A 21,392-nucleotide genomic window follows, 5' to 3' on the forward strand; every position below is an offset into this window, starting at 1 on the left:
CCCCCATTCCCCGTCCACCTCCTCCGCACCTCCCTCTCTGCCCCCCCCTCCGCGCCTCCTCCCCCGTCCCCCTTCGCTCCTCCCTCCCTCCCCTCCCCTCCCGCCTCCCTCTGCAGCGCCATGTCCGTGTCGGTGAGGAACCCATCCCAGCGCCGGCGCTCCCTGGGTCCCGTCTCCCCCAAGCGCCTCTACAGGAACCTGTCCGTCAGGCTGAGGGGCGGGGAGGCCTCCATCACCGGGGAAACGGACACGCCCAGATATCCATGCCGGGCCACGCCCACTGTGGGTTATCATGAGTGTATATAGAAGTATTAACAGGGTTTTTGATGAATTTTAGGTTCGTGGTCCATGTTAAATGATTCAGCTTGATTGATTGTCTCTGTTGATTGAAATCTATGTTCTGTTCAGCCTCTCCTAGAGTTTTGATTTATCAACCCAAGTACAGGTTGTTGTTGACTTTTGCCCGTTTTCAATTTTGACATTCTACTTATATCTAGTTCTCTTCTCTTCCTCTGCCATTCTTATCCTGTCTCTCTTTCCCCCTTGTGTCCTTGTCCATCTCTCACTCCTCCTCCTCCTCCCCCCTCAGTGCCAGTACAAAACCCTTTGGGAGGCGGTGGAGAATGAGGACACGCTGGCTGTCCAGGGCTTGCTGTCCAGGGCCCATGCCCGCTCTGCATACGGGGGAGGAGGAGGAGGCATCGGCGCCGGAATAGGGACACAGAGATTTTTTGTCCCCCCACTTTCAGGTATTATGGGGATTTTTGGGGGGTCATGACCATCTACCCAGGTATTATGGTAATAGAACACAGGCGATAACGTCTAAAGCCTATTGCTATTGTTCGCCTAACCTGTTCAACCTTTTAATCCAATCATAAACAACTATTATGTAATTCAAATCCTCAAAACCAAGTACGTTGTAATGTGTGCCACTAGGTAATGTTTGTCGAGTTTACTTTTTGAAGTGTTTGATAACTAATCGTGAGGTAATGTTGCCTAGCAATGCCTGCCCATAAAAGCTTGCTAGCTAGCTCGCTAGCTAAGATAGCAGCAGATTAACTAATCCAACACACATTGGTGCATAACAATTCACCAGAACGCAGGAAATTAGTGTTTGACGGTTAAAATTTTGCTTAATTTACGATGTCCCCTTTGTGTCCCCTTGTTGCGGCACAATACGGCACCACTGGGAGGAGGAGGAGGAAGTGTCTGGGAGCGAGGAGAGAAGAAAGAGAAGGACTGGGAGAGAGAGAGGGAGAGAGGGGTGAACAGAGTTAGCGAGCAGGGGCTGGTCCCCCTCGATGTGGCGGCGCTTACCCATAACTCTCCTCTCCTGCACGTGCTGACGAAAGCCGGAGCCAGACACAACCCTGCCTGTGAGTGGGACTGAGAGTTATGCGTGTGTCACAGTTTTATAGTGTTATAGTGTTTTATAGTGTGTGTGTAAAAAATTAAATTTTATACTGTCCTTCCTCGCGGTCTTTGTCCTCCACCCTAAACAATTCAAATTCTGCTTATCGCCCTCCACCTGTCTCTCATGCCCTTCCTCTCTCTCCCCTCCCTCTCTCCCTTACTCCCTCCATCCTCCACTCCGCCCCCCCCCCCCCCTCCCCCAGTGTGTCGTCCCGCCGAGTGGGTGCTGAAGCTGGACTCCCTGGTCGCCCTGGCGAGCAGGAGGGTGGAGGAGAAGAGGGAGGAGCTCATGTCCAGGAGGGGGGCGGGGCCTCAGGCGCAGAGCGAAGCCCAGAGACAGCACCGCCTCTGGACCCTGCGGAAGCAGCTGTACTGCAGGATGAGGGAGAGCTTCCACCTCACAGGTCGGGACGTTGCTCAATGTCCAACTCCCCCACCCCCTGCCTCTCTCTCTCTCTCTTTGCTCCTCTCTCACCCCCCTCCCCCTCTCTTTCCCCCCCAGAGCTCCCTGCCCCCCCCAGTGGCGTGTCTCTCCTGGTGACCAGCTCCTCCTCCCTGTACGTGTCCATCAGGGAGCCAGGCGGAGTGACCACTGGGCTGGTCACTCGCTACAGAGGTGGGCTTTAGTTTAGTTTAGTTTATTTAGATCAGGACAGTGCATATTGATGAGCATGTAAAAAAACATGTAAATATGCCAGATTGTAGCCCGGAGGCTAGTTTCCATCTGGAGTCCATTAGGCAGGTTGATGTTACAAAACAAGTTACAAGAGGTACATATATAAAACACAGACACAGTACAATATATAAAACATAGAAAAATGTCATGCAGTTAGACGTGTACGCATTTTTGGTTGGCTCTAAGCCACACCGTGTGGTGTGGTGTGGTGAAGTGGAGCACAGGCCCAGCCTCTAGCACTATTGGCCACGAGGATGTCTCTTAAATGTTGAAATACCATACAAATCCAATGTACTGAGGACTTGTTTGAGAGTAAAGAGACCCCGCCGCTATAGCAGGCTGGTTGCTGCAGCTCAGGAGTAGGGCATACTGCAGTAGCAAACTGAGAGAGAAGTCCCTGGAGCTCTTGGCAATTAAAGCCTTTTATTGGAGGTGCAGAATGTCATCAGGTCAGACGTGATGAAAATGTATTGACATTGAAACGTTGTTATTCTGCACCTCCAATAAGAGGCTTTAATTGTCGAGTGCTCCAGCGACCCCTCTCTCGACTTTAATTTAGTTTTGATTAATCAGCCGACTCTTGTTGTTGTTCTCTTGCTGTTCCTGTCCCCATGATCACAGTGGAGTGGAGCACTTCCTGCAGTTTCAAACGCGTCCTTGGCTCCGCCCAGGTCACCGACACCAAGAGCCCCACCTACAGTATGACAGGCCTCAAATCTGTAAGATTTGACACATGCACGCACGTGCACACACACACACACACGCCCCAAATAACTCTACTCACATCTTCAGAGCCATGAACCATAACACCCCTCTAGGCATAACACTTTAATGTGAATGGCCTCACTTCACTGGATAAATTAATGATAGTACAAAGTAATATCTGCTGCACTGCAATGGGCCTTTATAAGGTTACAACAAGCTAATCTGTGTTATTTGTCTGGTCTGCCAGGGAGTGCAGTACTATGTGAGAGTGAGCGCCTACAACGTGAAGGGATGGGGCCCGCCACAGACCTCCAGCCCAGTCTGTGCTGCCCCCTCCAGTAAGTACATGGAACTACAGCCTAGAAGCACTCACTTTAGTTACATATTTTGATGTGCTTTCAAAACGCATCCTTCTATCCTCGCTAATCGACCAATCAATCAATCAATCAATCAATCAATCAATCAATCAATCAATCAATCAATCAGTATGACATTACTTCATTGATGATGACAAAAAAAATGCACGATCAGGTACTAATTACAGTAGGTACACAGAATATACAAAATATGTGAAATATACAAAACTAAATAATATAAAAAATAAATCCTGTGACTAAAATGTCCTATAACTAAACCTAAGCTCTTTGTTTGTGGGGGCAGTCCGAATGTGGGGATGATGACTGATGAATTGATGTGCTGACTCTTGTGTTTGGGCTGAGTGGACCAATGGCGATCTGATGTCCTCTTCATGGGGAAGGACATTGGGTCGGCTGCTCTGGTTGAACGATGAAACCCATGACGTAATGACTGTCCGGTGCTGAGCCCAAAGTCCACTGTTTGCTCGTCGAGTTATGAGTGTTACTAGCACAGTAAATTAACGTCTTTCAGCTCAAATACACAGTAGATCCACGTTGGCTATATCAAGATCGTTACAAACTTCTTCATATGTTCTTAACTCACTCCAAATGACCTGTACTGTAGGCGACTAACGACTAACAGTTGATATTAGTCACTCAAACAAACTGTTATCTACTTCCTATCTCCTTGTAGGCAATTGCTGTATACAAACACCACTCTGACTGATTACTGAAGTCCATGAGAGAAAGAGGACGCACATTATAATTATAACGAGTGTGAGTGGAAGTGAGTGTGTGTGCGGTTTAGCTATTTAAACTATTTATACTTTATATAGTGGTGTAAGTGTGTATGTGACAGTGTAGTTTTTATATATCTTTCCATTTTATTATTGGAGCCCCGTTAGGTTGTGTGTTTTAATTTTGTTGTACCAGCAATGTTACAATGACAATAAAAGGAAATCTAGTAGTGGGTATACTCTGAAGAAGTGGGTATAATGTAGCAGCAATGTTGCGGTTTTTACATTAGTGGTGATTAAAGAAGTGGGTATATTGTGGAACCATGGATAAAGAAGTGGGTATACTCTGTATACCTTGGTTTACCCTCCACTACACCACTGCTTACAGTATAAGCTCTCTATCTCTCTCTCTCTAAGATAAGATAAGATACGATAGGACTTTATTAATCCCCCCGGGGGAAATTAGGCGTTTCAGCATTGAAAAAAATACAGAAAGGCTGGAAGAAGAGAAAACTAGATACAGAATAACAAAAGGAAGACACTAGATAAAAGGGATATGAGGGGCTAAAGTGCAACCATATGTACAGCAACTGTGCTCTCTCTCTCTCTCTCTCTCTCTCTGTGCAGGCTGGAGGGAGTGTATAGGGGTGAAGACTTGCAGAAGGAACCAGGAAGCTCTGGTCAGGAAGCTGTTGGAACAGACCAGGGATCCTCACTATAGAGGATACTGCATGGGTAACAGTACTACTGCACTAAACATCGCTCTATTAGATTCCACCACAACTTCACTTCTCCTTTAAATATTCTATCGTTTTGGATTACACTTTTCATTTATGTGAAGTAAAAAATAAAGAATCTTGGGTAGGCTCTCTAGTTAGTGTTGTCAGACTTAAGAAATAAACACTTTCTGACACATTTCTGTCTCATCACTTCCCTGTCTCATAGAGGGCTCCAATCCCCAGAGCCCCAGTAAGCGTCTGTCGGTATCTCGAGGTCTGAAGCAGCTGTTCCAGTCCGCCACCAAATTTGTCCGTCTCCTCCAGAGGTATAGTGCAGATGTCTCTCACTTCCTGCAGAATCACTCCACCTCTCTTCCTCTCAAACATATCTATTTGACGTACTCTGGACAGAAACGCACCATGTCTCACGCCGACTGAAACGTCAACGTTATGTTTTTCTCTTGGTTTTATGTTCAATGAAAAACACTTGTCTTTCATTTGTACTTTGACCTTGACCTGGACCTCTTCTCAAAATCCTCCTGACCTCACGCATGGAGGGACCCAAAGTGATTCTGTTCTTCCTCTTCTTAGGGGCGTGTACCTGGCCACTGTGTTCTACTACAAGGAAAACGTCCTGGTCACAGCAGACGACCAGCTCCCCCTGGTGGAGATCCAGTGCTGCTCCACCTCCATCATTCAGGACTTCCTCTGGTTTGCCAAGGTCAGCTGTCAATCAACACCTGAACCCATAGGCGGCGTGTGTGCGTTGCGTTGAAGTGCTTTTCATGTCTCTCGTTCCTCATCGTTCCTCATCATTCTCTGGCGCTCTCTCAATCTCTCTCTCTGTTCCTTTCTCATCTCTCTCCATCCCTCTCTCCATCTCTTTCTCCATCGCTCTCTGCTTCCCTCCAGCTGTCCTGTGCTTGGCAGCAGGTGCCCTGGCTGCAGCAGGCCCTCTCCTCGGCTCTGTCCTCCTCTTCGTCCCTCCTCCAGAACAGACATAACATCCTCCGGGCCGTGGCGCAGCTGCAGGTGACAATGTGATATACAGTACATCCATAAACCACCGGGCTCTACAGTAATTGCCTCTATAGCCATGAGTCATTCTTATATTACACACAGTGTGATCCCTCTCACCTCGAATGAGCAGAAAGCAAAGTCTCTATCAAGTGTAAATCTCTCTCTGTAAGCTCTGTCTCTCGGTTTTCCTCGTTATTCTATCTTTCATTCTATTTGTTTTCATGTCTTGTCTCATATAAATCCTTGCTCTTCCCTTTCTCCCCTCGTCCTCCCTCCCTGCCTCGCTCATCCTCCGTTTCCTCTCCCTCCTCCTCTCCTCCCCTCCTCCCCTCCCCTCCTCCCCTCCTCCAGTCCTCCCTGGGGACGGTGGACCTGGGCCAGGTGTACTTCGAGCCCCTCAAGGACAGACAGGGGAACGTGGTGCTGGTGACAGTGAAGGAGTGTGCCATCCCTCCCAGCCCCCCGGACCCCCCCCTCCACTGGGTCCCCCTGGCCCGCATGGAGAAGAACCGCAGCAGAACCCCCCTGCTGCCAGAACCCACCGCCATGGACACACTCACGGAGCAGCTTAAGGTCTGTGTGTGTGTGTTGGGGTGGGTGAGGGGTGGCGTGTGTGTGTGTGTGCATATGTGTGTCTGTAGCAATGCAACAAAAATACGACATTGCGTACTCTAACAACAAACAAGTGCACAGTGAGTCTTCCATTACCCATGATGCATGTCGTCAGCATGTACAGTTGTTGAAGGTGTAAGTGGAGTGGGATTTTCTAGTTTAGTTCTATCTATTGAGCCGGCATATAGGCCCATCATATTTCTTGGCCTAAAATGTAAGCATTTTCATATTTTATACATGAAGTTGTTTACTTTGACATGAAAACTGATTCCTTAGACTAGATTCATGTTCTGCCAATGTCTCAGCTGGTCTATGCCTCCCTATGGTGTCCGTATAGTGTTACTGCGCCATAGTGGATCTGCTCAATGCATTCTGCAGGGTCTTTGAACCAAAAGAGCTACTAAACACCTCAAGCTCTGAACTCTGTGGATTTAGAAAGTAGACGGGCTCAGAGTAGAATACACTATACTTTTACTGAGACACCAAGCATAGTTTTTTATTTACAAACCAAAATGTACTTGGCAATGGGAAAAATGAATTGTTGCGAGCGCCCCCCGGTGGTGGTCTGAGGTAGCCTACATGTGTGATGAACGCACGCACGAACACACGCACCCACTAACATACAGCATGCATGCTACACACATACTAAAGTACAGGGGTCAAATGATGATTTCATTGGGTGGGGGTCGACCAGTATCTCAATGGATACCTAACCAAACTTCTCTCTCTCTGTATCCCTCTCTCCCGCTCTCTCTCTCTCTCTGTCTCTCTCCATCTCTCCGTCTCCAGGAGAGGCTGAGTTATCACCGGCGGAGTGTCCAGTGGGCCCAGCCTGGTCTGTACGTGGGCATCCTGAAGCTGTGCAGCTCAGTGGAGCAGATCAGAGTCCTGGTGCCACAGAGGCTGCCCAACCTGCTCTGCCACACGCGCATACGACACAACTCACATGTCTCACGGTAACACAGATAAATACAGTAACATGCTATGAACACGCTACTATCACTAGAAGATACTCTATGAAATGATATAGAACTCTAGTAGAACCATATAGAATGGTTATACTGGTTGATCCTAACAGCCTCCTAACCATATTCTCCTTACGTATCTGTAAGTTCCCCTCGGGGATCAATAAAGTACTACCTACCTACAGTACCTACCTACCTACTGTACCTACCTGTACAGTACCTAACCATATTTTTATTCTCTGTTTTTTTTTTCTTTCAGTGATGAATGGGCTTGGTTACAGAGCCATGTTTTGGCCAATGGGAGTGCTCAGAATTTGATTGGCAGCCCAGGGGACGGGGATGAGAGCCTGATGGACAGCTCGGGTCTGGGGGAGTTTGTTAGGTCCCTGAGAGCAGCGGTCACTCTGCTACTGACCAAGCTCAACATCCCCCTCTACAGGGTGAGCGTGGGTACCCTCAGACCCATATCACAGAAACCCAAATGCACCTGCATGAAGTGTGGTTTCACCCATATACTGTAGATAGAATGTTCTAAGCCCCATAATTAGGATGTATAATATACCTTTGCATTATTACGATTCTCCCTTACCTTTATTCACTATTTCTATTTCTCTCCTGATCTGTCTCTCTCTCTGTCTTTCTCCTGTTGTTCCCTCTCTCCTCCTCCCTCCCTCCCTCCTGCCCTCTCTCTCTCTCCTTCTTTATACGTCTCTGTTGCTCTCTCTCTCTCCTCCTGCAGGCGTATCAGTATGGTGTGTATACGCGGGAGTTGCTACAGTTTGGGGACCAGCTGTCCATGCTGCTGCTGCTGCCCCCCAGCGAAGACTTCAGCTCCAACTACCGGCCTCTAACAGGAACCAAGGAGCCCAGCCTCACCATGCCCCTGCAGATCTTTGAGCTGGGTAATTACTGCTGTGTGTCTTTTAAATGTATCTTATCCTCTCCTGCTAACCTCTCTTATCCTCCCGTTCTCTCTCTTCCTCTCTCTCTCTCTCTCTTTCATGAGGTCCATTATCATTTCCTTGCTTTCTCTCCTCATACGAAGCTTCCTGTTTGCCCCCTCATATCCCCATAGTGCACTTTTGGACGTACGAGCGGGACTTCCTATCCCAGTATTGCCAGGCCTGGGTGCGTACGGAGCTGGACACTCATCTCTCCCAGCAGGCTTTGCGGGAGGCGCTGGACACCAAGGAGGTGCTGGTGGCCCGGGAGCGTCTGGCTCATGTCACTCAGATGTCACAGGTGAGGTTATTCATCGCCCCCCGCCGCTGTGAGACCGCAGCTCAGGCTTTTAAGGCTCCCGGACACACGTGCACGCGTCCACAACCCTGTCCCCCTGCGCCATTTTCTCTTCTCTCCCTGTCCCTCCCCTTTCCTCACCTCCGCTCCCCTCCCTCCCTCCCTCCTGACCATCATCCCTCCCTCCCCCGACCTCCCTGTGTGTCCAGAGTCTGGACATCGTGTGGAGAGGGGCACGTTGGATCAAGGATGTGCTGCAGTGCGTGCGCTCCAGACAGTGGGTGGGGGCCGTGCCCCTCGGCCTGGTCATGGGGGGTGACCCCCCCCCTCGCCCGGACACCGAGGAGGAGGAGAGCCTCACCTCCAGGCTCTGGCCCAATCGCACAAACCCCCCGAGGAACACGACGGGTACGAAGATGCGTCAATCACCATATTAGTCAACCGGTTAACCGACCACTAAATGAATCAAGCACACAAGCAAATCATCAATCAACCGATCAAGCGATCAGTCGATCAGTTTCTTTTATTTATAGTTATTCAGGCTCTGCACTTCAAATAAACGTGACTTTCCTCTCGTCTCCCTCCAGAGAGTGTTGTCTGTGCAGCGACCGTGGACACTGTCTCTACGGGTCTCCCTGACCCCCCCGGTCTCGTGGTGGTCCCTGACGAGACCGTCTGCATACTGGAGGGCGTCGCCAAGGGAGGTTACCCTGTGGACCTCAACGCCCAATCATGTCTTGACTATGACAGCATGGCCCAATCAGGACTGGGGGTGTGTGATGCTATTATCCCATCGGGGATGCAGCCTGATCTTGTGGGCCCGGCAGACGCTGGATACGACACGTTGGCCTTGCCGGAGGCCTACTGCGAAGAAGTGTTCTATCCTCACGGTGTTGTGGGCGAGCCGATACCGGTGCTAGCAGACATCTTCCCCACCTTGAGTCTGATAGAGGAGGAGACTGTGGTGGAGACCGCAGAAGGAACTATGGAGGTGTTGGAGCCCGGGCCCAGGATGGAGGAGGCGCTGGAAAGCCTGGTTCTGGAGGACGATCCCAGCAGCACCTTCTTCAGCGTAGAAGACAGAGCCTCGATGGTGAACGGAGCCGGGGGTTTCCCTCTCTCTGACACGCACCGGGACGATGCCACAGCTCTTCAACCATGCCTCGGTTTAGCTGACAGAGAGTGTACAGAGACAGTGGGGGTCTTAGAGGATTGTATAGGAGGGCTGGTCATCTCTACCCCTGTCTCTTTAGAGGGAGTCGTCCCGCCTACACCTGTCCAAGGCTGGGGTCTGGCTGCAGGGGACGCCGAACTACAGGTGTCCACAAGGGAGTATAGCCTGCCGGTGATGAGTCAGGTGGGGTGGGTCTGCTCCACTCACCAGCCATCCTGATGAAGTGCGTGGAGTCAGTTTATGTTACTTTTAAGTTGTTACATGTACAGCATGGTACTTCTATTCTATATATCATGTTTGTTACATTACCATGTGCATTACATTATGTATGTACCATGTACATTAGTACATCATCATAAACACGGTACAGACTGATCTAGATGGGTTTCACCTAGGGATTCTCTTCACTTTCCATCTTTTGTCTTCACTAGATAGTCAGTCGCAAGAGCATTACATGACACGAACACCAACCACTACAAAACACCACGCTGCCACACAACGATGCGTCAGAGTCCAGTCATCATGGCACTGGTACAGATGAAATATGACCTGCAATATCTTACTACTGTACCCAGTCAAACAACAGCTGCTGCCCCTCCCAGCTAAACATGTGTATTGTATTTTTCTTAATTGCGCTTGTAATGAAAGAAAACTAATCTACAATATATATTAAAGTCCATCATGGAATTGATCCATTTTAATCTCTCATGTTGTGTGTGATTGAAACCAGCGAGGGGCACGTGAGGGTGGATGGAACATGCTGACGAGTAACGCAGTGACACCAGTTAAATTATGAATGTAATCATAGTCATTTACTTATCTAATTTAAAAGTGATAATAAGGCCGGCTCTATGGTTTAGGGGGCCTCAAGTGAGAATGGCTATAGGAGAGGTTAACCCCCCCCCCCCCCAGAGTCCTGAGGCTCCATACCACCTTGGAATTATTATTATTATTAAACACTGTTCAGTTCAGTCACTGTCCATACTGTCATAGTCAGATCACATTCCCTGTTGACCACTTCCTCCTCCTCTAAAAATGGCCATATTTATACTATTGGGTATCCTCTCTCTTCTCTACCCCTCCCTCCCAAAGGCCCAGCTGTTGATCAGCCCTGCCTCTTCCAAACCAGGCACTGCACTGCATTCGCTACTCCTGGCTTTGAAGCGGTTTTGTTCTCTTACATTCATTCTGGAATCAGGTCCAGTTTCTTGTGTATTTTCTTGCATAGTGAAGACTAGTAGAGACAGCTTTGTCTCTCTGTGATGTTTACCCAGTCCCTTAGGTGCGTGTACGCCCAGGCTTCAGGAATTTTTAGCCTGAAATTATACTGGGCACTCTTGATTAGAGACAGGGTGACGTTAATGACAATGGTAACAGCAGCAGCTAAGCTTAAAGGGGCACACACAAACAAGCATGACTGTGCCCCTTTAAGTTACATGGTCTTCAAGGCAACAGCTCACAACTGTGGTGAAAAATTACTGATGGACATATTGAAACAATTTTTTTGTTATTTTATTTTACCAGTCAGCAGTTAGGGGCCCCATATCTCGTGGTGGTCTGCGTGACGCTGAGTGATAATATACATTTGCAATTTACTAAGGGTCTATAGGACGCGTATTTCTTTACAAAATGCAATTGATATTGAAATTAAGTTTGGGCCGACATGGACGAGGCACCCGTCCCGCGCGCAGAGCGCGTGCTCAACATCATTGCGATCTACCGTCAACAGTCTTCATCTCTCAGCTGCGGCAGGCAGGTACGGAGCGGAGGGGAGAAGACAAGGGATAAACAGCTCACGATGTAAATATATCCCTAATACAGAGCGAAAGATATAAATGTAAACATCGCTAGAGAGAGAACCCTCCTGTTAATCTATTTTGAAATAGTTTCATCTGTTCGCATACGTCCACGAGGATGGCGTCATTGGAATGTGCTGCGTCGAGTTCGGGTGAGGACTGCTGAAATCAGCCGTTATTCCGAGCTGTAAACTGTTCCTGTATACCTGTTATTAGCTGTCAAAGAAGTCTATAAATATTTTTACATTACTCTACAAAGCCCTGCCTTGCCTAGATGATTATACATTACGTTTTTTTGCTGATGAAATAGCCTAGTCATTACTATTTATATATCCACAGTAAAATCTGAATAATCACAAGGTCAGTGCGGAGAGAGATCCTAACTGTGAAATCCTAACTGTGAAATACTGTATATCATGTCACAGCATGTGAAACCCCTCCGGAGACTAGGGCCACCGAGGAGCCCCGAATCAAAGAGCCCTGTCCTGGGGAGCCCTGCCCTGAGAAGACCCCCCCTGGAGAGCCCTCTCTCTCAAAGCCCAGCTCCACGCTGCCCTACACTGGGGATCTGAGGGTGGTGCTTTTGGGCAAGACTGGCTCGGGACGGAGCTCCTGCGGAAACACTGTCCTCGGCCGGGACGCTTTCCGGGTCGGCTCCTCCCCCTGCTCCGTCACCGCCCGCTGCGATAGGCTGACCGGGTCCGTATCTGGGCGGGGCGTGTCTGTGGTCGACACGCCGGGGTTCTTCGACACGCGTCTCTCCCCTCAGGAGGTGACGGCCGAGGTGGGCCGCTGCGTGGTCCTGTCCGCCCCGGGACCCCACGCCCTCCTGGTCACCCTACGGCCCGGCAGGTTCACCCAGGAGGAGAGGGAGGCCCTGGAGTGGATCCGGGCCACCTTCGGACCCGGGGCCACGCGGTACACCATGGTTCTGTTCACCTGCGGAGACCAGCTGGGCGGGAAGAGCATGGACGACTATCTGAGCGAGAGTGAGGAGCTGAGGGCGTTCGTGAGCGGCTGCTGGGGTGGATATCACGTGTTTGATAACAGCACCAGAGCGGTAGACAGCAGTCAGGTCAGCGAGCTCCTGGAGAAGATAGACAAGATGGTGACGGAGAACGGAGGAGGCTGCTACACCTGCCAGATGTACCAGGAGGCGGAGAGAGCCATCCAGCTGACACAGGAGAGGATTCTGGGGGAAAGACGAGAGGTTGAGGAGGTGAAGGGGGACAGAAATCCAGAGACAGAGCTCCAGGGACAGGAGTTGGAGAGGAGGAGGAGGCGGGAGGAGGAGGAGAGGAGGAGGGAGGAGGAGGCGGCGAGGAAGAAAGCAGAGAAGCTCTTCTGGTGCGAGCTGGTGTCTGCGCTCGGGAGGGGGGCGGCGGAGGGGGCGGGGATGACGGAGAAGGGGAAGGGGAGGAGCTTGAAGAAGGCCAAGGTGGTGGAGAGGGCGGCGGCTTTAGCTGCCACTCCCCTGTCTATCACCTCCGCCGCCAAAGTGGTGGGCGGAGCCATGAGAGAGGGGAGCAAAGTGCTGTACAAACATCGCAAAACACTTCTACACTAAGAGGCGTGGGGAAAAAAGCTGTGAACAAAGTCGCAAAATTCTCCTGCACTGAGAAGTGGACAGCTGTTCTGTTATCCGATATCCACGGGTGTTTGAGCACAACAGGGGTTGTATGAGTCCAAAGGATCACATGAGTTCATGAACTAATGTTATGCTGAGGAACCATTTGTTATCACAGCCTTGTTGGCGTTGAAATGAGTGACTTGAGATTTATATATTATATATATCCAGCTAGTTGGATTGCTAGTTGATACTTTCATCATCAGTGAAAGTTGACTTCAGAGTGTGTGTGTGTGTGTGTGCGCGCATATGTGTTCAGGTTAGTTTATTTAGTTAGTTTAGTTACAAGCTACACCAACAGCAAATAAGCTACACCTGTACAGCAAATATAGACAAGTAAAGAAGCCTTTTATTGACACGATTTACATTGATCATAATTTATGCTCATACTGTACCACTAAGTATGTTGAACATTGCTTAAAATAGGACATTATAACACAGATACCACATTTGCAAACTTATGGTTCCAGAATAAATCTTCTATGTCAATGTTATGCCGGTTGGAGTCAACTTAATATGTGGTCAATGTTTCTCCATCATCAGTAACTTGTACATCTCTGTAATTAGAGTACTTTATCTTTGGTCACTAAAGGTGTTGCCCTTTCTTGCAAAAAAAAAGCACTAGATAGTAAACATACTGGTGGCATTGTCATACCTATATATATTATATTGTTAAAAGGGCACTTTGAAGAGGATTTCAAGAGGATCAAATTTGTTTCAAAACATGGACAGACAGAAGTCAGAGACAGTTTAAGCTGGAAGAGTATTATATAGAGTCTTATCAGGGCTTTCTGTGTTTTTGTAAACGGAAGAATGCAATATGAAGTTTTGACAAGGAGGACCTATACTTCATGTTCCATACAAAATCAACAGCCAGATGGTAAGGGAAAGTTAATTCAGAAAGAAATAGCTCTTAGAATAACAAATTAAATATTTATGTTGTATGACTCAGAACATGTACCAATAACCTATCTTTCAACAATATCACAGACTGCATTTGATGATTTGAAGAGGGACAATCTACATAAAAAACACAATAAAAAATAAGGCTACAAAAAGATTCCCACAGTATTCTACTGTACACTATATGCATGCGTCCAAACATGAAGCCAAAGTTCTGTGGTCTAGTCTCTTCAAGGAAAAGCACACATCAACAGAGACAGACAGACAGACAAACAGACACACACACACACACACACACACACACACACACACACCTGGTACCGTTGTAAGACATTTATCCCTTTGGAGAGAGAGAAACACCTGAGTTGGTCTACTCAAGGTACTCTAGGCTGTAGTCTGGAGATAAATACAGCTGGAAGACGGATTGCTGTCAGAAGCTGAGCCGGACAACGCTCATGGACAGTATGGTAGATGCTTGTAACGGCAATGCAGCTCTCTTTACACAGGCATGGGCAGGCCTGAGATCTTCCCACTTCCTCTGAGAACTGTTGCCAGATGAAGAGATAGAAGCATATAGTCACACAGGGAAGGCATGATAGAGGTATCAAAAACAGAAGGTGTGATACTTTGTTATTGTCAGGATATTTCAGTGACAATGTGCACTTCATCCACAGAGATTCATGATAAAGCATGCACTACATTACTTTGAAACAAATATGAAGCTAAGCTTGCGTCGGATACTGGACCAACCCCGCCTCCCCCCCCCCCCCCTTTCCTCCTCACCCCTCCTCTCTTCCGCTCTCCTCTCTCCATTCCAACTCACCCCTGGTGATGTAGAGATAGAAGAAGTCACAGTAGAAGATGGTTTGCACCACGCCGGACACGACAGCGATCTGGTCGAAGAAGCCCTCGGTGTGGTAACGCCATACCCAGTTGGCCAGGTAGAGAGCACGGTACAGGCCCAGGAAGAACAGGTAGTGGGTGGTGATGGACTCTGCCTCGCCCGTGTTGGTGATCATGAACAGCTGTGGCAAGATGGCCACCGACTCCAGGTAGATGGAGAAGGTCCACAGGATCTGGGAAAATATGAATTATATGCAGTATGTACTGTATAGGGCCTGCTAATATGAAATCTTACGGTAAGTACCTGACCTGTGATGCCATACACATACGAGTTCACGTGAGCAGGGAATTATCTCAAATAAGGCTATTCTGTCTCTATACCTCCATCGGAGCGAAGGCATAATTCTCCAGGAAGGACAGCCCAGCCACAGGAACCAGCAGGAACTCGACGCGGAATGAATCGTTCTCCGAGTCAAATGTGTTCCTGAAGCGCATGTATATCAGGTAGACTGTAGCATAGGCCAGTGCCAGGAACACCACCTGTGTGAGGGGGAGAGGGAAAACAAGAGTTATTTCAGCAAACGGGTTCCTAGACTTCTTCTACAATAACTCTTTAATCAATTCCTGAGGCATTGTGGAGATCTGAGTGTGTGCATGGCGGCTGCCTCCAATTGCTGAAACACCAAATTTCCTTCAAGATCATTAAAGTATGTATCTATCCATCTCCATAGGAAGTTACGCCAATGTAGCAGTACTGGAAAAGTTATGCCTATGTAGCGGTAGGGTTTTGCTCACATAACAGAAGAACCCCAACAAACAAAAACACACTATCGTTTCTCTATTTTTATGTCTTAATTTATAAGGAATATAAAGTTAGTATTTTTAATTTAACAGAAAATACTATAATTTGTAAAAGGCACCAATGGGTGGGTGCGGCACTAGCAATTTTGGGGGAGGGCCCAGCCCCTAAGACCCACCCATAGCGATGGCCATGTAGTCATTTGCTCTTCCACTGGCTTGTATTCACCACCACACCCATTCTATCCACAAGCACATCGATATCTCACACTGCACATCTGTTCCTGTTCAGTGGTCTCTCACCTTCATGACTGTGTTATAGAGGGAGATGTAGCTGCTGAACAGGTCCAGGTACCTGGTGGTGAAGACTAGAGCAAATAGCACCTGGGACTTCCCCGAGATACCTGTAGAGACACACAAACGGGTTAATCACAAACGGGTATGTGGAACAGACAACTATATGGAAATGTAAGGTAGCTGGGAAGAGTTGGATAGATTTCCCTGGAATGTCAATTAAGCGTTCTGCCTCTTAATGCGCAGATACTGTATATTCATGTTAAAGCCTGTACATCACAAAAGTGTTTGGTCTGAAGTGATGACAAGTGGCGTCAAATGTATAGGCTATATTGTAGCCTAACAGTGTTCAGTTCCCCAGGCTTTGCGAAAAGTTACGAAATGCAAGCATTCTTAGTCTATAGCCTACAATAGGACAGAAAGAGCCTGAAGACTTCCGTGCTTCGGAGTTAAAGTTATATGGCTTCACTGGCCTACTTTAAATGACCAAACCGGTCTCGTCTGTGTCCGGTGACCTGCACTTTGATATTTCTGTCACATAAGCTAGCTATATAAAAACGAGTTTAGTGCAAGAGAATACTTGCACGTTTTGTGAGTTGTAAATCATCCACGCCAAAGCCCCGTTAGCAACCGTGAAATAAAACTGTTAAAATGCCTAGTTCATCAACATACCAGCACACGATTTGGATCTCCATATCTTCATGAATAGAATGCTGATAGCGAGGAGGTGCGACACGTCACCAGACAGACGGAAGATGTTCATGGTCACTTGTTAAAAAGCGAAAGAACTGTTTACAAAAGAGCAGAAATAAATGCTCTCAAACTGGCGTTGTAAATGATAAAAATCGAGGGCTCCCGGCTGTGCAACTATTGATTGTTCCTAACATATAAAATTGTCCAAACGAGATAGGCCTATCATCCACACAAAATGTGTAAAAATGTTCTATCCTCTTGCCGGTTCGATACTAAAGCAAATGCATTCCATTCCAATATTCCGGAATATTCGCACAGAAGTCACTGCATAGGTCTACACTGTCTGTATAATGGGTAGAAAAAGTTAGAAGTTGGTGGACACGGCGGTGACGTGGCTGACAGTTCGGACTGTCTCGTTTGCTAGCTGCCTCTCAAGTTACATCCGACGGGGGGCGTCAATGAATGCTATGGTCCTTCCGTCACGCAAAGAGAAACCAACCTTATGGAGCGTTATTATCAGTAGATGGCGCTATAGGCCACTGCTGTCGATGAGCGGGGTCGTAGGCCTTCCGAATCGCATACTACCCTACTATATAGTATGCCAAAACAGGATGTAGTATGTCCCAATACATAGTATGCCACATGCAGTATGCCAAAAATACCAGGATGTCCTACTACATCCGGTCGTATTTTGCAGTATGCAAGCCAGCAGGCTTTTCTGGCTATTCTGACCCAGGCTGCGTTCCGAATCGCATACTTCTACTTCTTACTACCAGTACCTACTACAGCTGCCCTTAGAAAGTACGTACTTTGCAAGCAGTAGGCATCCAATTGGGACATACTACCTTGTCATAACATTGCGCCTTGAAATTAGACCACATCCGTCGCTGTCCATAACGCGACATTCGTCTACAGCTGTCACGACTCGCACATGTGACACACATTTCCGCTGCGCACAGGATTGTGGGTCAGAATAGCCAGAAAAGCCTGCTGGCTTGCATACTGCAAAATACCACCGGATGTAGTAGGACATCCTGGTATTTTTGCCATTCTGCATGTGGCATACTATGTATTGGGACATACTACATTCTGTTTTGGCATACTATATAGTAGGGTAGTAGGCGATTCGGAACGCAGCCCCACACTCCTGTGCACAGCGGAAATGTGCGTCACATGTGCGAGTCGTGACAGCTGTAGACGAATGTCGCGTTATGGACAGCGACGGATGTGGGCAAATTTCAAGACGCAATGTTATGACAAGGTAGTATGTCCCAATTGGATGCCTACTGCTTGCAAAGTACGTACTTTCTAAGGGCAGCTGTAGTAGGTAGGCTACTGGTAGTAAGTAGTAGAAGTATGCGATTTGGAACCTCAGTATTTGTATTTGGATACTCAGCAGTGCTGTATGGGTGCATCTCATTCCTGAAATTGCTCCCTTCCATGATCTGCCCTCCCCTTCACAGACCTCACAGGTGTACTTACAGAGAGTACAGGTGTTTAGGTGTGTATTTTATAAGCCTAACACAACTGTCTATAAGCCTAACAAAGTTACCTGTGTGTTTGAGGGCTGTGCATGCGTTTGTGTGTGTGTGTGTGTGTGTGTGTGTGTGTGTGTGTGTATGTGTGTGTGTGGTGCTGTATCTGTATGAGAACACAGTTGTATAAAGTCTATGAGTGGGATTCTTCTGAGTCATGCAAAGTTTGTGACACTGAGAGAACAACCCCCCCGTTCAACTCATTGAAGGATATAACTTCATATGAACTTCAAATATATGGTGACACATGTATCTGTTGTGTTGATGCAATTTAGAGTGTGGAGTCCTCAGTTAGACAGATCCTCAGTCACCCCCCCCCCCCCCCCAGAAAGTCAAACAGTCAGATAAGTAGCCAACAGGCCAAATAAACAGATAGCAAGCCATCCAGCCAGCAGGGCCAGCCAGCCAACCTGAAACACTGAGGGTTTGTGAGAGAAGACCCTGGAGAGACCTGACCAGATGTCTGTCTGTCTGTCTGTCTGTCTGTCTGTCTGTCTGTCTGTCTGTCTGTCTGTCTGTCTGCTGCCTGTCTGTCTGTCTGCCTGTCTGCCTGTCTGTCTGTCTGTCTGTCTGTCTGTCTGTCTGTGTGCCTGCCTGCCTGCCTGCCTGTCTGTCTGTCAATCGATCAATCAATAAATCAATCAATCAGCATTAACAGTTTTTAGCACTGATCTAAAAGTCTAGATATTCCCTCTTAAACTTTGGAGAAGCCTTCAGAGAGTTTGGTCTTATGTAAAGATGTGAATGTAGCAGTGTGAGGCCATCAAGGATCTGGCAGTGCTGCGGGCATGTGGTGTGTGTGTGCGTGTGTGTGTGTTTGATTGTGTATGTGTGTGCATGTGTGCATGCGCTCATGCATGTGTGCGTGTGTGTATGTGTATGTGTGTGTTTGTGTGAAGGAGTAGGAACATGGTGTTTGACTCTATTGAGAGTATAATAGGCCTTGACAGGGAGCCTGACTGCAGAGACACAGATAAGAGGTTGGAAGCCGGCTTTGGTGCCACTGTGGGTGGCTATGTGGGGAGGGTGGTTCTAGCTACAGCCATGGGGCTTTCATCCATTGAAACTCTGAATGCCCACAGTGTTGATGTTGAAGTTCGATTGAGGTTGATTGGCATTAGCATTGCATTAACACGGGTGTGATAAGGTCATCATAAAGTCTGTTTGACTTCAAGCATAACTGATGTCTCTTCTGCTCTCCCAACTATCCCCATGATTATCATCTCCGCCTCCTCCTGCAACTACTGCTTCCATCTCTCCTCTCCTCCTCCTCCTTCTCCTCCTCCTCCTCCTTCTCCAGCTATCCCCATCCTTCTCTCCTCTCCTCCTCCAGCTATCCCCAACCTTCTCTCCTCTCCTCCTCCAGCTATCCCCATCCTTCTCTCCTCTCCTCTCCTCCTCCTCCTCCTCCTCCTCCTCCTCCTCCTCCTCCTCCTCCTCCTCCTCCTCCAGCTATCCCCATCCTTCTCTCCTCTCCTCTCCTCCTCCTTCTCCTCCTCCAGCTATCCCCATCCTTCTGTCCTCTCCTCTCCTCCTCCTCCTCCTCCTCCAGCTATCCCCATCCTTCTCTCCTCTCCTCCTCCTCCAGCTATCCCCATCCTTCTCTCCTCCTCCTTCTCTCCTCTCCTCCTCCTCTCCTCCTCCTCCTCCTCCAGCTATCCTCATCCTTCTCTCCTCTCCTCCTCCTCCAGCGATCCTCACCCTTCTCTCCTCTTCATTTCTTCCAACTAGTAATACTTACAAGCATCATTACCACAATCATACCACTGGGGGAATGACAGGAACTAGAATGGATGACAGAGCCGTGGGTCAAACAAAGTCCCCAGTGAGAGAGAGAGTGACGCCACATCACACATTATTCCACACCTACACATGTAGAAGAGATACAGACACCGAGGGAGGTGACATAATCAAACTGACAGGCCTCCCTCTCTCCCTCCCTCTCTCCCTCCCTCCCTCTCGAACTCACTCTCTCTGCGCAGGGGAGACTGACACAGCGTTTCCAGACCACGGTGCGCGAGTGTTTGGAGGAGAGAGCGCGTGGCCACCGCCGGGATTACAGCACGCAAGGAGTCAGCAAGGACCGAACTCCAACAAAGGATTGAACAGAAACAAAATGGGTGTGGGGGGTGAGGGGTGATGATGATCTGCAGAAATGTATGGCAAAAGAAAAGAAGGAATAGTTATAATAAAAGAAACAAAATAGAACAGGTGGACAAGTGGAAAAGAGGAGTGTTTCCTAAAAGGGGCAAGGTGGAAGACCCAAGCTGACTACCTGGAGGTTATGGAGACTTCACTCTGAACAGTGCTACATGTGGGTGGACTATTCAGTGGTGAAGCTACAGTTTAAAGGGAAGACTAAACAATAATTCAAGTGCCATAAATGAGTCACTCTTTTTCAAAGGTGAGTTGTTCACGTTTATCATTGACTATCCCAAAGGTTCTCAGGTGGAGTGGAGTGTAGTGTGGAGATGTTGAAGATCTTCAGGGTAAATGTATTTGGTTATTTACCCCTGTGAGAAGAGAAGAGAAGAGAAGAGAAGAGAAGAGAAGAGAAGAGAAGAGAAGAGAAGAGAAGAGAAGAGAAGAGAAGAGAAGAGAAGAGAAGAGAAGAGGGTCCAGAGCATAAGGAGAGCAGAGGAGAGGGTCCTGGAGGGTCCAGAGCGTCTCGGGAAGACCAGGGGAGAGACTGATAATCCTCTTGGTCATGGTGCTGTGCCTGGTTGTGAGTTCAGAAAATATTCCAGCATCAACAAATTTTTGTTCCCAGAACGTTGGCTATGTAAACATTAGCAAAAACGTTACATTTTGGTTCTCTCTAGGTTATAGTTTACAATAGGCTACATTCTAGGAACATTCTGTGTAGGTTGTATTTAGGTTTGCAAGTAATGTTATAGGAACATTCTCTAAAGTGTTCTTTATGTTCTAGAAACATTCCGTGTAGGTTGCATGTACTTCACGAGTCAATGGTTAATCATAAGTACATAGTATTAAAATAAAGAAAAAAAGCAAATTACATGAATCTGTTCATGAACTTTAGGCCTATTAAATAAACAATATTACAAAAGGTCTAAACTGTACCTCAGAATGTAGCCTACATGTATTAGAGTATGAATATAGATAGATATTAACTTTATTTTTTTGTTGCAGCAAAAAAGTACACGCAGCACACAACAAAACACATAACAAAAGGCACAGTGGTACAGAAATGTACAGAGGGGGATTGTACAGTAAGGCACAAAAAGTCACAATATACTGTAGGTCTACAGTACTGCACAGTACAGTAT

The 21,392-nt window shown here is 47.8% G+C and overlaps 3 protein-coding genes across 3 annotated transcripts; 2 read left to right on the forward strand and 1 right to left on the reverse strand.

The window, feature by feature from the left end:
• Positions 1–120: 120 nt before the first annotated feature.
• Positions 121–9,791, forward strand: LOC311309739 (ankyrin repeat and fibronectin type-III domain-containing protein 1; the record flags this gene model as incomplete). The annotated part of the gene is made up of 19 exons (XM_084439062.1): positions 121–282; positions 596–749; positions 1,194–1,376; positions 1,617–1,817; positions 1,916–2,029; positions 2,711–2,808; positions 3,042–3,132; positions 4,515–4,622; positions 4,833–4,932; positions 5,198–5,327; positions 5,519–5,638; positions 5,978–6,199; positions 7,028–7,194; positions 7,463–7,643; positions 7,943–8,105; positions 8,279–8,445; positions 8,652–8,850; positions 9,048–9,535; positions 9,696–9,791. 19 exons carry the CDS (start codon positions 121–123, stop codon positions 9,789–9,791), a joined length of 3,144 nt encoding a protein of 1,047 aa, XP_084295188.1.
• Positions 9,792–11,279: 1,488 nt separating this feature from the next.
• LOC311309740 (GTPase IMAP family member 7) lies at positions 11,280–12,979 on the forward strand (the record flags this gene model as incomplete). The annotated part of the gene is made up of 2 exons (XM_084439063.1): positions 11,280–11,372; positions 11,858–12,979. The coding sequence occupies 2 exons, from the start codon at positions 11,280–11,282 to the stop codon at positions 12,977–12,979; spliced, it is 1,215 nt and encodes a 404-aa protein (XP_084295189.1).
• A 402-nt stretch (positions 12,980–13,381) lies between these two features.
• Positions 13,382–16,979, reverse strand: kdelr3 (KDEL endoplasmic reticulum protein retention receptor 3). Its single transcript, XM_084437669.1, has 5 exons — positions 16,550–16,979; positions 15,887–15,987; positions 15,167–15,325; positions 14,766–15,018; positions 13,382–14,487 (listed from the first exon to the last, which is right to left on the reverse strand). The coding sequence occupies exons 1-5, from the start codon at positions 16,638–16,640 to the stop codon at positions 14,441–14,443; spliced, it is 651 nt and encodes a 216-aa protein (XP_084293795.1). The 5' UTR covers positions 16,641–16,979; the 3' UTR covers positions 13,382–14,440.
• Positions 16,980–21,392: the final 4,413 nt, after the last annotated feature.

Source organism: Borostomias antarcticus, assembly GCF_949987555.1.
Source record: "Borostomias antarcticus genome assembly, chromosome: 5".
In the NCBI taxonomy this organism is placed as follows: domain Eukaryota; kingdom Metazoa; phylum Chordata; class Actinopteri; order Stomiiformes; family Stomiidae; genus Borostomias; species Borostomias antarcticus.

What these genes read in the sequence shown, in the direction of transcription:
- kdelr3 (XM_084437669.1), bottom strand. Translation starts at nt 16,640, where the DNA reads ATGAACATCTTCCGTCTGTCTGGTGACGTGTCGCACCTCCTCGCTATC. An exon ending in GAGATCCAAATCGTGTGCTG is followed by an intron (nt 15,988 to 16,549) that starts GTATGTTGATGA and finishes GTGTCTCTACAG; the next exon opens with GTATCTCGGGGAAGTCCCAG. An exon ending in CTATCTCTACATCACCAGGG is followed by an intron (nt 14,488 to 14,765) that starts GTGAGTTGGAAT and finishes ATCTGGCAACAG; the next exon opens with TTCTCAGAGGAAGTGGGAAG.